This window comes from Puma concolor, unplaced genomic scaffold (assembly GCF_028749965.1).
Source record: "Puma concolor isolate L17-30 unplaced genomic scaffold, mPumCon1.1.hap2 unalloc_scaffold_7, whole genome shotgun sequence".
NCBI lineage: Eukaryota > Metazoa > Chordata > Mammalia > Carnivora > Felidae > Puma > Puma concolor.
This window is the reverse complement of record NW_028240280.1, coordinates 589,346-606,051: the sequence shown is the minus strand read 5'-3', so window position 1 is coordinate 606,051 and position 16,706 is coordinate 589,346. Positions and strand designations below refer to the sequence as shown.

At 45.5% G+C, this 16,706-nt stretch overlaps 2 protein-coding genes and 2 long non-coding RNA genes across 6 annotated transcripts in view; 2 read left to right on the top strand and 2 right to left on the bottom strand.

Annotated features, from left to right (window-relative positions):
• Positions 1-6,284, bottom strand: part of LOC147571036 (uncharacterized) — a 59,282-nt gene extending 52,998 nt beyond the window's left edge. For both annotated transcript variants that reach the window (XR_015247796.1, XR_015247795.1), the window contains exons 1-2: positions 6,164-6,284; positions 4,893-5,111 (exon numbers count right to left, since the gene is read on the bottom strand). This is a non-coding gene — a long non-coding RNA (uncharacterized LOC147571036). The remainder of the gene's footprint in view (positions 1-4,892; positions 5,112-6,163) is intronic.
• The window catches only part of LOC147571030 (transport and Golgi organization protein 1 homolog), a 494,441-nt gene that overhangs the window by 312,707 nt on the left and 165,028 nt on the right, over positions 1-16,706 (top strand). The window lies entirely within an intron of this gene.
• LOC147571033 (uncharacterized) overlaps positions 7,404-16,706 on the top strand; it is a 31,256-nt gene continuing 21,953 nt past the window's right edge. The window contains exon 1 of the long non-coding RNA XR_015247794.1: positions 7,404-7,637. This is a non-coding gene — a long non-coding RNA (uncharacterized LOC147571033). The remainder of the gene's footprint in view (positions 7,638-16,706) is intronic.
• On the bottom strand, positions 9,261-16,639 carry LOC147571035 (uncharacterized). 2 transcript variants are annotated; one of them, XM_086696691.1, is made up of 7 exons: positions 16,535-16,639; positions 15,452-15,528; positions 13,858-14,002; positions 12,682-12,758; positions 11,006-11,138; positions 9,927-10,029; positions 9,261-9,433 (listed from the first exon to the last, which is right to left on the bottom strand). In XM_086696691.1, exons 1-7 carry the CDS (start codon positions 16,617-16,619, stop codon positions 9,424-9,426), a joined length of 630 nt encoding a protein of 209 aa, XP_086552817.1. In that variant the 5' UTR covers positions 16,620-16,639; the 3' UTR covers positions 9,261-9,423. The 2 variants fall into 2 exon arrangements, with proteins under 2 accessions (XP_086552817.1, XP_086552816.1); XM_086696690.1 differs by lacking the exon at positions 9,261-9,433 and having other exon boundaries at positions 9,780-10,029.

Sequence of the window (16,706 nt, the reverse complement as noted above, 5' to 3'; positions counted from 1 at the left end):
CAGGGAGAGAGGGAGAAAGAGAATCCCACGACCACGAGGTCATGAACTGAGCCAGGATCAAGAGTCAGACACTTCACCAAGCCATCCAGGCACCCCAAGAATGTGAAGTTTCAAAGGTTAGCAGGCTTGGCTGGGACACAGCTCTGGGGGCACTGGCTTACTCCTGGAGAGAAGGCAGCAAACTACTTGCAGGCATATGGCATGGAAACAGTGGTCTGTACAACGCCTGGCACACACAGTGGGGAGATTATACACTCATCTTGGAGAGCATCCCTGTGAGGCAGTGTTCACAAAGAGGGGACAAAGGAACTGGGACAGAGGAGCTGGGTGACGCCATTTCCCTCCTCTGCCCCGCAGCATAAACACAGAGCCACCTGCTGGAAACAAGGCAATTCCCACACTGACTGCCTAACCTGCTTAGATCAAAGACCACACCCTGTGCTCTGGCAAGACTGGCCTTCCAGGTCAAGCTTGCCTCCATCCCAATGGAGCTGGCCCCTTCCCCAGAAGACCAGCAGAAGCCCCTGACCACAGCACCTCTCTTGACCAGACAGTTGTGCAGGGCTTCACTTCTAGTGGCAGTCGTTCCAAGTCTCATTTAACAAGCAGATCAGAGCAGACCTAGATAAAACTCACCACGTTCCGGCCAAGGACCATACATTGCCCATACGACTGGCCTGAAGGATAGTGCAGCCAGAACACAAAACAGTGCACGCAACACACACCGCAGACACTCCCTGATGTGCCCGGCCCTGGACACTAGATGACATAATAAAGGCCACAAATAAGGGGTGGTTAAACAACATGCTACTAAACGAATGGGCCAACCAGGAAATCAATGAGAAAATACACTGAAACAAATGAAAATGAAAATGAAGATGCACTGGTAAAAACCTTTGGAATGAGGCAAAAGCAGTCTAAGATGGAAGTATATATAGCAATACAAGCCTACCTGACAGAGCAAGAAAAATCTCAAACAATCGAAACTAAACAAGCAAAGGAATGAGAAAAAGAACAATGCAAGCTTAAAGACAGCAGAAAGAAGGAAATAATAAAGATTAAGGCAGACATAAGTGATAATAGAAACTAGAAAAACACTAGACCAAATCAGTGAAACCAGGGGCTGGTTCCTTAAAAACAGTAATCACCTTGAAAACCTCCTAGGCAGACTTTTCACAAAGAAGAGAGAAAGGACTCAAGTAAATAAAATCACAAATAAGACAGGAGAAATAACAGTACACAACACAGAAATACAGTTAGAAGATAATATTAGGGAAAACGATAGGCAACAAATTGGACACTGAGAAACATGGATAAATTCCTCGAAACACATAAACTACCAAAACTGAAACAGGAAGATACATAAAATTTGAAACCAGAAAGAAATTGAATCAGTAATAAAAAAATATCTCCCCCAACACAAGAAGAGTTCAGGGCCAGCTGGCTTCACTGATGAATTCTACCAAACATTTAAAGGAGAGGTGATATCTATTCTTCTCGAATTCTTACAAAAAATAAAAAAGAAGGAAAACTTACCAATTCATGTCATCAGGCCATCATTACCCTGACACCAAAACCAGATAAAGACTCCCCTAAAGCAGAAAACTGCAGGGGACCCTGGGTGACTTGGTTGGTTGACTGTCCAACTCTTAACTTCAGATTAGGTCATTATCTTGCAGTTCCTGGGTTCGAGTCCCACATTGGACCCTGTGCTGACAGTGTGGAGCATGCTCAGGATTCTCTCTCTCTCCCACCCCTCTGCCCTCCCTCACCTTTATATACTCTAAGTAAATGAATAAACATTTAAAAATGTATTTAAAATTTTTTTTTTAATTTTTTTTTTCAACGTTTATTTATTTTTGGGACAGAGAGAGACAGAGCATGAACGGGGGAGGGGCAGAGAGAGAGGGAGACACAGAATCGGAAACAGGCTCCAGGCTCTGAGCCATCAGCCCAGAGCCTGACGCGGGGCTCGAACTCATGGACCGCGAGATCGTGACCTGGCTGAAGTCGGACGCTTAACCGACTGCGCCACCCAGGCGCCCCTAAAATTTTTTTAAATAAAACTGCAGACCAATAGCCTGATGAGTATATATGCAGAAATTCTCAAGAAAATACATTCAAACTAAACTCAGCAATACATTAATAGAATCATTGACCATAATCAACTGGGATAGACTCCTGGGCTGCAAGGGTGGTTCCACATTCACAGATCAATCAACATGATGCACCACAGTAATAGAAGAAAGGAGAAGAACAATATGATGCTTTCCACAGATGCGGGAAAAACATTTGACAAAATGTCACATCCATTCATGATAAAAACCCTCAGCAAAATAGATTGAGACTCAACCTACCTGCACATACTAAAGGCCATCTGTGAAAAACCCACAGCTAATCTCATCCTCAATGGGGAAAAACTGAAAGCTTTTCCTCGAAGGTCAGGAACAACGCAGGGATGACCCCTCACACCACTGCTACTCCACATAGTATTGGAAATCCTAGACACAGCAATCAGACAACAAAAAGAAATAAGAGGCACTAAATCGGCAAGGAAGAAGTGGAACACTCGCTATTTGTAACTGACATGATGCTCTCTATAAAAAACATGAAAGACCCCCATAAAAATTGCTAGAAGTGATACATGAGTTTCACAAGTCACAATATACAGAAATCAATGTACAGAAATCTATTGCGTTTCTATAGATGAATCACGGATTAACAGAAAGAGAAAGTAAGGAATCAATCCCATTGACAGGTGCACCAAGTACCACAACATACCAGGAATAAACCCAACCAAAGAGGTGAAAGACCTATACTCTAAAGGCTATGAAACACTGATGAAAGAAATGGAAGAGGACACAAAGAAATGAGAATACATTTCATGTTCATGGATGAGAAGAACAAATACTGTTAAAATGTCTACACTCCTCAAAACAATCTACACATGTAATGCAATCCCTATCACCCTAACAAAACATTTGTCACAGAACTAGAACAAGTAATCCCCAAATTTGTATGGAACGACAAAAGACCCCAGACAGCCAAAACAAACTTGAAGAAAAGCAAAGCTGGAGACCTCACAATTCCAGACTTGAGGTTATATTACAAACCTGTAGTGATGAGAACACTGTACTGGCAAAAAAAAAAAAAAAGAAAGAAGGAAGGAAGGAAGGAAGGAAGAAAAAGAAAAACACACAGACACATAAATCAATAGAATGGAAACCCAGAGATGAACTCACATCTATATGGTCAATTAATCCTCAACAAAGCAGGAAAGAATATCCAATGAAAAAAAGAGAGTCTTGGGGCACAGGGGTGGCTCAGTCACGGAAGCATCTAATTGTGGATTCAGCTCAGGTCATGATCTCAGCGTTTATCAGTTTGAAACCCGTGTCAGGCTCTGCACTGACAGTGTAGACATTCTCTCTACAGCGTGGGGTTCTCTCTCTCCATTTCTCTCTGCCCCTCTTCTGCATGCTCTCTGTCTCTCTCTCAAAAATAAATAAATAATTAAAAAAAAGTCTCAACATATGTTTTTAGAAAAACTAGACAGCAACTTGCAAAACAAAATAAAACAGCAACAGACCACTTTCTTACATCATACACAAAAATAAATCCAACAGGGATAAAGACCTATGTGTGAAACCCGAAACCATAAAAATCCCAGAGGATAACACAGGCAGTATCTTCTTTGACAATGGCTGTACACACGTCTTTGTTGATATATCTCCTGAGGTAAGGGAAACACAAGCAAAAAGAATGGGACTTCATAAAAATAAAAAGCTTCTGTCACCAAGGAAATAATCAACAAAACTAAAACACAACCTACAGCATGATCATATTTGCTAACGACATCTGATGAAGGGTTAGTGTCCAAAATATATAAAGTTATACACACCCAAAAAGTGAGAAATCCAACTGAAAATGGGCAGAGGACACGAATAGGTATTTTCCCAAAGAAGACATACAGATAGCTAAGAGACACATGAAAAGATGCTCAACAATACTGATATTCAGGGAAATACAATTCAAAAGTACAATGAGATAACTCATCACATCTGTCAGAATGACTAAAATCAATGAATGACGAAACCACACGTGTTGCCAAGGATGTGGGGAAAGAGGAAACCTCTTGCACTGTTGGTAGGAATGCAAACTGGTGCAGCCACTCTGGAAAACATCATGGAGATTCCTCAAAAAATTGAAAACAGAACTACCTTACAATCCAGCAATTTCACTATGTGATATTTACACAGAGAATACAAAAATAATACTTCAAAGGGACACAGCAGCATTTGCTACAACAGCCAAATTACGGAAACTGCCCAAGTTTCCATCAACTGACAAATAAATTGAGATGTAGTATATGGAATGGAATATTATTTAGCTGTAAAACATGAAATCTTGTCATTTGCCATGAGGTGGATGGAGCGAGAGAATGTTATGCTGGGTGAAATAAGCCTGTCAGACAAAAACAAATACCATAGGATTTCACTAACACATGGAAATGAAACAAAACAAAGGGGGCGGGGGTTGGGGGGATTGGGGGAAGGAGACTGTGACAAACAGACTCTTAACTAGGCAACAAACTGAGGGTTTCCACAGTGGGATGGCGGAGGGGGGGGGAATGGATGAAACAGGTGATGGGGATTAAGACGTGCACCTGGGATGAGCACCCAGTGACGTCTGGAAGTGTTGCTCTATATTTACACCTGAAACTAATATTACACTCTACTTTACCACCTGGAATTTAAACTAAACTATAACATAAGGTTAATGACACCTACCTACCAGATTTTCTGTAGTTTTCAATCATTTCACTAGGTTGAAAAATAACCATGAAAATCTGTAAAAGCATGTAAGATGTGGGGGACAGTTTGTGCCCTTACCTCGGTCTTTGGTTCCAGCAGGACTCGGAAAGTGGGTCCCAGCTCATTCTTCTAGAAGGTCCTGAGACGAATATTTCATGTATTCACATCCTAACTGAATGCAGCTCCCGGTCTTCTGAATTTCTGTCAGGATTTCTCCCTGGAAACCAGCCTGAATCTGGAGCAAACCATCCACGGCATCCATGATGTGATGTCGTGAGACCCCTCGATCCACGGGTCCTTTAATAAAATACGTCTTGTTCAAATACTGTCCGGGAAAGTGAGGAATGAAACACGGGAACAGCTCACAAAATGCAAGGGCCTGTGCTGCTGACCGACTGGCCAGTGCCCAGGGAAGCCACCCAGGGCCCTCTCCTCAACACTCAGTGCAACGAGGCAGCTTCTCTCTGGCGACTCAGGAGACACCACGTTGCTGCAAGTCTCCCAAGGTCTCCCCTGGGGAGGGCGGCAGAACCTGCTGGAAATGCAGCTCTGGTCTCTGTCCTCAGGCAAGGGCAGAAGCCCTGAGTCCTCTGGGGGCGACAGAAGCCCTTCCTGCTCTGAGGTGCCCTGGGTCAGAAAAGCCGATGAGGCGCCCTCTGCCGGCAATCACCGTGCATAGAGAGGAGCCCGCCCCCAGGGTTTGTGGTGCTCGCACGCCCTCTGCTGGCCACCATGGGAATTCCTGCAATGTTGAAGGCCATGGCCCTCAGCTGAGGGACTGAAGGTGTTCTGGGCAAGTAAGCCTGTTCTCCACATTGGGAGGGGTCTTAGTGACAGGGCCTGGGACACTAAGAAGTCTTTTCCTTCCCCTTTCTTGTGAGTGAAGAATGAAACCACATTTATTTATGTAATGACATCATTTGTAACGCAGCAAGGGTCACAGAAAAGCAGCCCACCTATTTACACATGCTGAACAAGAGGTAATTGTGTTTACCACCAAAATACTTAGGTTAGATAAAGAATTGACACGTTTGAGAGAGAGATACCAGCTTCCAGCTCTGGAATGAATAAGTCCTAGGGCTACAAGGTACAGCCGATGAAATAGAGTCAATCCTGTAATAATAAAGTTGCATGCTTTCAGGTGATAGCTACACTTGTGGTTAAGTCCAACATAATTTATAGACATATGGAATGACTACACTTTATGCCTAAAACTAATACAACAAATGTGTGAACAATATTTCAATAAAGAATCGACATCCTTTACACTATTTTTAATTTCTCCTTCTTTGCCATTAAAAAAATCATTCCTGAGGCGCCTGGGTGGCTTAGTCAGTTAAGCGTCCGACCTCGACTCAGTTCATGATCTTGCAGTCCATGAGTTTGAGCCCCACGTCAGGCTCTGCCTGACAGCTCAGAGCCTGGAGCCTGCCTCAGATTTGGCATCTCCCTCTCTCTCTGCCCTCCCTAGCTAGGACTCTCTCAAAAAAAGAATAAAATAAACATTAAATTTTTTTTAAAAATCATGCCTAATTTAGACTCTGAAATTCCATTTATCCCACATTCTCTAACATCACCATCTTGATGTTGAGAGCTTCTCTGAAAAGTCACTAATAATATCTTTGATGGACACTTGTGACAAGGTCGCATGCAACTTACAGGGAGCTACACATCTGTTATGACTTTACCGTAAGCACCTTGGCTACTATTTTCAAATTATGAAATGAGCTGGGTCCCAGCTCCTTCTTCTAGAAGGTCCTGAGAGTCAACATTTGGCGTCTTCACTTCCCAACTAAATGCGGCTCCTGTTCCTCCGAATTTGTGTTTGGATTTCTCCCCCGAAACAGGCCTGACCTGGAACAAACCAACCCCAGCCTCTCTGATGTGGCCTCACGGGACCCCATGAATCCACGGATCCTCCAGGGAAATACCGGCAGGGGAAATGAGGAACAAACCACGAACAGCCCAGAAAAAGCGAGGGACTGTGCCGCCAACCGACCACTCGCGCTTCCAGGGAAACCGCCCAGGCCCTGCCTCCCCCGCCTCGGGACTCAGCCCCACCACCTAGGAGATGCCAAGGGGCTGCGAAGCCTCCAGGGTCTCCCCCAGGCCCGGGGGCGGAACCTGCTGGAAACGCAGCTCTGGCTCTTTGCCCACATTCAGAGGCACTGGGTCCTCAGAAGCAAGGAAGCCTTTCCAGCTCCGGGGCGCCCTGAATCAGAAAAGCCTAGTGGGCGCCTTCTCAGGCCAGCACTTCCCACGCAGAGGCCCGGCCCCTCCCTGGGCGTGGTACGTGCGCGCCCTCTGCCGGCCGCCTTGGGAATTCCTGCAAAGCTCAAGGCCATGGCTGCTCAGCTGGAAGTACTGAGAGTGCAGCTGGTCCAGTGAAGCCTGTTCTCCTGATCCAGAAGGGTCTTAGCGAAGGGCTTGCTTGGGACACAAAGAAACCTTTTCCTTCTCCTTTTTACTGAGTGAAGAATGAAACCGAATTTATTGACGTAGTGATATCATGTGTAATGCTTTAAGCAGCATTCGCAGAAATACAGACTGCAAATTGACACCTGCTGACCTACAGGTTATGGTGTTTAGCACCAAAATACTTGGGTAAATAAAAAAGTTGACACCTCTGAGAAAGAGATACAGGCTTCCAGCTATGGAATGAATAAGCCATTGGGATCCAAGGTACAGCCCATAGAATAGCGTCAATCCTGTAAGAAAGCGTTGCATGCTTTCCCAATATAGCTACCCTTGTATAGGTACCTGGAGAGCGTAATGTATACACACGGAATCACCATGATATATGCCTGAAACTAATACAACATGGTGAGTCTCCTATATTTCAATTAAAAATGACAATATTTTTAATTTCTCCTTCACCATTAAAAATTATTTCTAATTGAGAACATATGAAATTCCATTTATACCACATTCTCTATTGTCACCATCTTGATGTTGAGAGCTTATTTTTCAAGTTGTCAATAATGTCTTTGAGGACACAAATGGGACAAGGTCAGAATGTGCATCTAGAGGAAGCTACACATCTGGTATAAATTTCCTGCCTCTATATGGGTAATTTCAATGAAAAGTGCTTTATGGACGAAGATGGATGAAATCATTTCCATCAGACTCATAGGTAGATAATTGTGGCTTCAAATCATAATTGCCATCTCTTCATATCAGAGGAAGGCTGGGTGAAGATATAGGTTTCTCTTTTGATGTAAGAGAAGGCTGTGGTGTTCTAAACTGCTCACCTACCATCCAGAATCCAGAGATTAGCAGGCCTTGGCCTTCTGCTCTGCGCAGCCCTGTCCAGGAAATGGCACCACATCCCCTGTGTCCCCCTCTCCCCTGTCATGTTTTAGCTCAGGCCCTGATCACAGTGGATGAGAATCCTGTTTAGAGAAGCTGCTCATGCTGACCTTTACTGGAGCATGGCTGTTCCCAGCCACCGCAGGGAAGCATGTGGACAGCCAGATTTTGAGCCCTTGGTGGCCCAGCCATGACCCCAACGTGGATGGAAGCCTGGTTGCCTCCATAACCTGGGAGGAAGGCGGGCCCAGCAGGAGTCAGGCGCTCTGGGGCAGAACGCATGGGCTTTGAGGACCCGGAAAGAGTCAGATGCTTACACCCAACTCCTCCTTGGTGGTGCGGAAGGAATGGGTATCATGTCATTGACATCTGCCCTGCCCAGCCCTCAAAAAGGAAACAGTGGGGGGTGGGGCGACTTGGTGGCTCAATCACTCAAGTGTCCAACTTTGGCTCAGGTCATGATCTCAGGATTTGTGAGTTTGTGCCCCACGTCGGGCTGTGTGCTGACAGCTCAGACCTGGAGCCTGCTTTGGATTCTGTGTCTCCCTCTCTCTCTGCCCCTCTCTCAATTGTGCTCTGTCTCTCTCTCACTCAAAAATAAACATTGCATCAAAATAAAAGATAAAAACAGAAAACACTGAGAGGAATATGGGCCATTATAAGACTCACACCCACAACAGCTCCCACCTGGATTGGTGCTACCAGGTAGCACCAATGACGTAGCTGGTACGTGGGAAAATCCACATCATGTGGATTAATGCAGGGTGTCCGCACTGTTCTACCCAAGACACTGCTGACCCCTCATCCATGTCTTGCAATCACGAATCAGCCATGTCCTGGGGGCTGATAGCTGCCCTGCTGATCACCACACACCACGGTGAGTAGGAAGTGCCACGTGCTTGCGAGGATCTATTGACGAGTGACCACAACTGTCACCAGATCTGGAGGAAGCTTGTGGCCACCACCCCAGAAGGAACCAGCGGGACATGTGCAGTCAATACAATTCAAACAGTCACTTATCTTCTGCCCCGTATTACTGTAGATTCTACCTGTTCGTGACCGTGTATACAGGGGTCACACTGTGTACATCAACACAGAATGACCGTAGGTCCTCCTGGAAGCAGATAATGACAGAGATACAGAACTGTGATGGGTTTATTAGGGGAAACGAGGAAAAACAAAATAGAGGGGACAGGAATGGTCAGGGAAAGAATTCAGTCAAATACGCATATCAGACAACTTTTCTAAATATATCACATCACCACAGCCAGTGGTCACAGTTCAGGGTCCTCTTCAAATTTCACATTCTCCTGTAAGGCAAAGAGATTTTGGGTTATTGCAATGGGATCTTGTGTTCTCCTCTATGTATTTTGTCTTCAACAATATATCTGTGGCCTTGGATGAACACTTAATTGTGTGGCTGCATCTGTGTGTCTACCTCTAAGGGATTAGGACTGTCTTCAAATCTTAGATATAGATCCCTGAATGTACACACTATCACAGTTATCTTTTTCTTTTTCATAAAGTAGGACCTGAATTTTAAAAGAAAAAACACAGGGTCTTTGCCGTATTTTTTGAAACACGGATTGCCAACCTCTCAGCCTCAGGCATGACACTCTTAGTTTCATGAAATTGAATGCACATCTGTTGAGGACCTTCTGTGTGGAGATACATTCATTTCCACCCTGAGAAGGGTGAGTGTCCACTCCTCCCATACATTTTACAAATTCCTTAAGTGCTTCTCACCTCTTCATCGTACTGACCTCAGAAACCAACATTGTCCCTGTTTCTCAGATTACAAACCTGAGGCTCTGAGATGACCGCCGAGAGCTGGTGTTAGAGCTGACACAGCAGGAACACAGGCAAAACCTCAGGAGATTGCGAGGGAACTTTCGGAGACGCAAACCTGCAGGCAGGGTGGTGACAGCAGACGCAGGGGTGTGGTGACCAGAGTTCAGCAGGGGCGGCTCCTCCTCACCCCTGAGTTCCCCACCAAGAGTCTGACTCAGGCTGAAGGCCAAGGAAGCGGCACAGCTGATCTACAACCTGCCTTCACATTTAGTCTCACTGAGACACACTAACTTAGGCAGACAAGCGTTTCCTAAGACTAAGTTTAACTTCCCAAGTCTCCCAGAACATTCTTCATACACGTCCAGACCCTTCAGAAAACCAAGGGAAACAACAAAATTTATTTAGATTATGAACTAGGTGCACTGTGGTGACGTTGACATTTCAGAGATGATGACTGCATTCTACATTGTGGTTGAACCCGTGCAGCAGTCCATTGCAGACTTCACACTGTCCTCATGCTCCCTTCCCAGTGTGTGGGCCCTGCCAGAAATGGCCTCCAAGTCCATCCTACTGACCCCAACGCCCTCCCCTCTGCACCTCCTCAAACTCTGCTTACTGTGCTCAACTTCCCTTCTATTCCTGCGTGATTCAAGTTTCCCCCAGTTTCGCACTGGATCCTTCACTGGTATTTCCACTCTGGTGACCACAAGGTCTGTGTCATATAATGCATGTGCCCCCTTTCAGACGGGACACCTGAGGCACCTACACTTAGGGGTGCATCTCATCCTTCACGGAGCTCAAAGCATTGTGTCTTTCAGACAGGCACCAGTACTCCTGATACATCTGCCTTTGTGTAAAACTCCTCTTTCTTGTAGACAAGAGAAACCTACAGCTGACCTCATTACAGGGAAATGACACAGCCCATTGTACACTATGTCCTGAGAAACTTGAGATATGTGACACTGTCCCCAGGCAGGTTTGCAGTTGAATTGCCAAGCCCTCACAAGCATCCCTACATCATTCCCACCAAGTCTTTCACCAAGAAGACGAATACGCTTTATCGGTCACTCATCCAGTTCAGGTAATCTTACCAAATTTAGTACGTGGAGGAGCTGGTGGAGGAGGTGGCCCATGGCCCGTGACTGGTGGTGAAGGGTGGTCCGTGGGGGACAGCCTGCAAGGCGATCCTGGGGAAGGACCAGGCCCTCTTGCATTCATAATGGCCTGCAGAACAGAAAAGAAAGCTATGTTCGTAGGACAGAGCAAAGCACCAACACCAGCAAAAAGTGGCAACAACCCAAAGAAGCAGTGCTCATCTCCTGCCAGCTTCCCCACCACCAGGTTCCAAGAGGGCAGCAGCAGCGCCAAAATCTCTACCCATACTTTGGGTTCCACTTATAGCTTTGGGGGTGGGGAACGGACGCTATGGGGACAAACCAGTGTTCCCACATGTGTGCAAATGTAGAACAGCAAGCTCGTGTCCGAGAGGATTTATGGAAGGAGTACCAAATTAATAAAATAGCATATTCCTGATAGGAAGGCATTTAAGTCCAGAATCGCCTTCCACCCCGCCTCCGCCTCCACCACAGAGGCTGCTTATTTGTATGTGAAGAACTACAGATTGAGAAGGAATGACAATCCCAGGCTCCACACATGGAATCATAGCCCTCGTGGCTCAAAGCTCTGCCTCTAAGCCCCCGCCTGTGCCCGATCTGCTTCTCTCCCGACAATGAGGTCTTCTCCTCTCTGCAAGTGCTATCCATGGGCACAGAGACATGTTCGGGGATGGGGATCCTGAGGTCATGCAGAGAACCTCGAAAAGCATGTTCTTAGAGAACATGTTACCTATACATGTTAGGTAGGCTTAGCTAATTTATTTGCATTCAGCGGTACTTCTCAGGTAAATACAGTACAACTCGCAGGGTACTTTTGTTCTCTAAAAGATGAGCTGAAATTCTAAATAACAGAATTAACACAAATACACTTTCGTTTCTGCTGTACATCTCCACTGTTACACCTGTAACAGTGACACAGGACACAAGAGAACGTGCTCATGTGAACACAAAGGACACAGTGGAGAATTACAATGCAGGTAATTACGGATTGTCTCTCTTCACCACGCATGTAGCAATGCGTGTTTTCTAGGACAAATATGTCACCTCTCGTAGTTCAGAATATGTATACCCAGGGCACACCTGAAGGGATTCCAGACAGCACGGTTACAAAAAAAAAAAAAAAAAAAAAAAGGCTGAATGTTGATGGGTATTACATATACTTTGTCTAAGACCACTCTAAATGACACATACAAAAATATAAGTTGGAGTGAAGGCAGTTTGCATTTTCAAAACATAAGGATAACTGCCGATTTTCTGAACACATTAATCCCCTAGAAAGAAACAGAACAGGAAGAAACAGCAAGAGCAATGATTCCACACTGAGGAGGTCCAGAAAAAATAAGTCATGCCAAAAGACTTCCAGGTGGAGTGTGGTCTCTCCCTCCCTGGGTTATTTCCAGGTATATACCAGAAAAGCCCTTGGGTGCTCAGCCCTAGGCACGATTGGTTCTAAACCTTCCACAAGGAGTTGACAGGCAGAAAGGAGAGAACCCCATAGACACTTGGGTTAAGGCTGTGCATTTGGAAAATGAGAACAACAAGCAGACATATCATACAACACACAAAACAGACACAAAGCCAGGAGAGAGCGCTGAACAGAAAAAGGAGGGTTTTGCCAAAGAGTTACAACTGAAAATGTCCACAGCATTTACCTTGTCCTTCGTGGTCCCTTTGGTAGAGTCAGTGTTGTTGTTACTCACAGGAGCAACATGTGGATCCGCAAAAGGCCCTAGAAGGGATGGAGGTTTATTCTGATTTGAGTAGATTGTGCAGAGATTAAAAAAACAAAACATGGGGCGCCTTGGTGGCTCAGTCGGTTGAGTGTCCGACTTCAGCTCAGGTCACGATCTCACGGTCCGTGAGTTCGAACCCCGTGTCAGGCTCTGGGCTGATGGCCCAGAGCCTGGAGCCTGCTTCCGATTCTGTGTCTCCCTCTCTCTCTGCTCCTCCCCCATTCATACTCTGTATCTCTCTGTCTCAAAAATAAATCCACGTTAAAAAAAAATTAAAACAAAACAAAAACACAAAAACAAAAACAAAAAAACCCAAAAAACAAAAACCACTCTCCTCATTCCTCAAGCAACCTAAACTCTCTGGCCCAGTCAGATCCCAAATCACATGCACAGGGTATCCCACATGCTTCAGGTGATCCCAAGGTAAAGGGAGAGCCATTCTTTAAACTCTGATGAAGCCCCATAAAAGCCCTGGTTCAGGTGTTTTCAGAACTCCTCAAACAACTGTGGATGACTGGGGGCTCAACTGGATGGATATACGTTAGGCTGAGCCTCATGCCTCCCACCGCCCTGCACGTGGACTGTGTATGGCACACATCTGCTGAAGCGCTATGCCTGCTTTTCTGCATACAGCCCCATTCCATCTCCACAAGAGACACCTGTACCAACACAAGGTGGGGGAAATGACCCAAGGATGATAAGTCAATCATGAGAAACTCAAGGAATGTGGTGATGATGGCAGGCATGTTCCTTTCATTTCAATGGTCTGTGGTACCACCTCTGCACCTTGTACAAGACTCAACAACGGGGCACCTGGGTGGCTCAGTCGGTTAAGCATCCGACTCCTGCTCAGGTCATGATCTCACAGTGCGTGAGTTCCAGCCCCACGTCGGGCTCTGTGTTGACAGCTCAGAGCCTGGAACCTGCTTCAGATTCTGTGTCTCCCTCTCTCTGACCCTCCCCCATTCATGCCCTGTCTCTGTCTGTCTCAAAAATAAATAAACATTAACAAATTTCTTTAAAAAAGACTCAACAACAACAAAAATTAGATGAAGGTTCTTAGCAAGCCAACTCATACTGCCCAGATCATCTTACCAAGTGGTGCAGGTGGAGGGGTTTGGGATGGTCCCGAACCTGGTACAGGAGGTGGATGTGCCCAGGAGATCATACGGTGGCCTCTAGGGTAGGGTGTGCAGAATCTTCCAGTTGATGGAGGAGGTCGCCACGGATCCACACTGCCCTGCAGAACAGAAGTGACAGCTATGTGCAGATGCCACACAAGAGAACCAATCCGCAAAGCAGATGAAACCCATAGAAGTACGGGTCAGCACCTGCCCCCTTCTCTGCCACCAGGATCCAAGAGATTAGCATCAGTACCTGAAAACTCTGTCCTGCCACTGGGTACCACCTACAGCTTAGGCAACTAAACGCAGGCGGTTAAACTACTGTCACCACATGTCCCTGCCCAGGTCTGAGAATTTAGAACAAAATGATCCCATCTTACAGGATGAAATAAGTAATTCTAAACTAATGAAGCAGCATATTCCAGACAGGCGGACATCCATGTCCAGGATCACTTTGCATCCCTCCACTACAGTGATGGCAAAAGCTCTGTTTTTGGCTTATTCCGAACACAGAAAAATGGACTGCAAATACACAGCTCATTCTCAGCACATGGAATCACAGCTACTCTTGGGGACAAGTTCTGCCTGCCGGCCCCACACTTGGCCCCCTCTGCTTCCCTCGCTGAGAAAGAGGTCTTCCTACTTTATGCAAGTGCTGTCAAAGGCCAAGAAACCACTCGGGAGTTGGGGATGCCTGGAGTCTTGTAGGGGACCTGAGGAAATGTTTGCTGTGAGGAACATATTACACATCAATGAGTACTAGGCCCCCAAGTGTTTACCTGAATTCATAAGGAATTCTGGTTTTATGTACACTACAAGACACAGAGTAATACATCCTATGGGAAAAAAGAGGCAGACATTCATGAAACAGAATTAATGCAAATGTGTTTTGACTTTGGTATACATTTCCAGGGATGTGTCATGAGCGAAGGTATCAGCTCTCACACTGACTGGAGACAAAGAGAACCTGCTCATATGAATACAACTGAAGGACCGTGTGTTCAGAATACTTTTACCTAAGATACTGCTGGAAAGGATTCCAAACAGTTCATTTACCCATGAAGACGTGAAGGTGGTGAGTTATGACAATGACTTTGTCTAAAACCATCATAAATTGTACAAGGCACACAATATAAAGATTGGGGGAAGTCTTTTCATGTTTACAATGAACAGTCAGTCTTCACACATGAATAGTGTGACCAGAAAGAGGAAAGTAACAACAAGACTGATCCCACAGAGAGGTAGTGTGTTAGGAGTCAACAAGCTTAGAGACTTTGCTATAGACTGCAGTGTATCTTCCTGTTGTTGTTATTTTGAACACAAGGGAAAAGCCATAGGGTGGTCGACTTCTAAGTTCCTTTGACTACTAAGCTGACCAGAAAAAAGATGACAGGCTGAAAAGAAAGCAGCCTGTAGACTCTTGGGTTAAGGCTGTGCATTTGGAGAATATAAACAGGCAGACATATCACACAACACAGAAAACAGGGATAAGGCCGCAGAGCATGCTGTTCCACAAATGAGGGTTTCCTGACAGACTTACAGCTGAAAGTGGCCCCAGCATTTACCTTGTCCGTCTCGGCATTGTTGGTAGACTGCTTGTAGTTGTGACTCATGGGAGTGACATCACCTTCGGCTAAAGGCTCTGAAATGGATAGAGGTTTACTCTGATTTTAGTAGACTGTGAAGATTTCACACAAAGACCACATTTTGTGACGTGTTAAACTCTTGCCCACACTCAGGACCAGGAGGAGAGGCAGAGAGTAACCCACAAGCCTCAGTTGACCCTAGTGATAAGGGGGAGATCCATCCCATCATATCTTAATGAAGAAACCATAGGGTCCTGGCTCATGTTCTTCATAATTAGTCAAATAACTTTCAACAGGGCAGCTCAAAGAGAAATCAGGAAATCGTCACCAAAACAGCCATTTCTCAATACACATGAGGGGTAAACTCAGCATCTCATTTCAGATAAAAATTAAAATGAGAGCGTCAGTTGGTGGATAACATCAAAAAACCTTCCACAGAAGAGCATGGGTGTGTTTCCTCTGACTCCAGGCAAATTGTTCAGTCTTTCAGCTTATCTATAAGCTGCCTTCCACATGGGAGCCAGTATTATGTAACTATTTCTGAATGGAACTGAACTTGACTGATATTATATTAAGGAGTAAAGGAAAACTATGGGTGTTTAGCAGTGAAGCCGCAGAGTTGCACTGATAACATCAGAGGACGAAGCTATTTGGAGCTTGGATTCAGGAATGTAGGTCTACAGTTCACAACAATAAAAAGAAAGGAACATTAAAAATAGTCAATAAATGACCTTCTCCTCAAATAAACTAAAGTCTTCACATTGAGTCCGGGTGGGAAGAAGGATGAGGCCCCTGTCCTGTCATCCTTTCCAAGCTCTTCACACAGGGAGATGCTAGAGGAGGTGGGAGGGTCACAGCCAGAGGAGGGGCATGAGCTCAACCAGTCACAGGGACAAGTGCCTCACTGCTTGTAGTACCAGAGGAGAACACCCTTCCGTCACCCCTTCAGACCACCTGCTGTCCTTAGTGTTTGCTGTTCTGTCCAGGACACACAATGAACACCCACAGGAAAAGGCTTTGCCGCAGAAATTAGGCTGCTGCACATCACCACATGCCTTTTACCTCTCCTCGCAGGGTTCTGCATCTCTGGACTTCCAGGCATTGGTCTCCACCTCCTGTATCCATCAAGCAGCCTCTTTCCTTCCATCACATCCAGTCTTGGATACAGAAAAAGAATGGACTTCTATCAGAGTTGCAACACCACGTCCTCTGACTAGACACTAAACAGCACCGC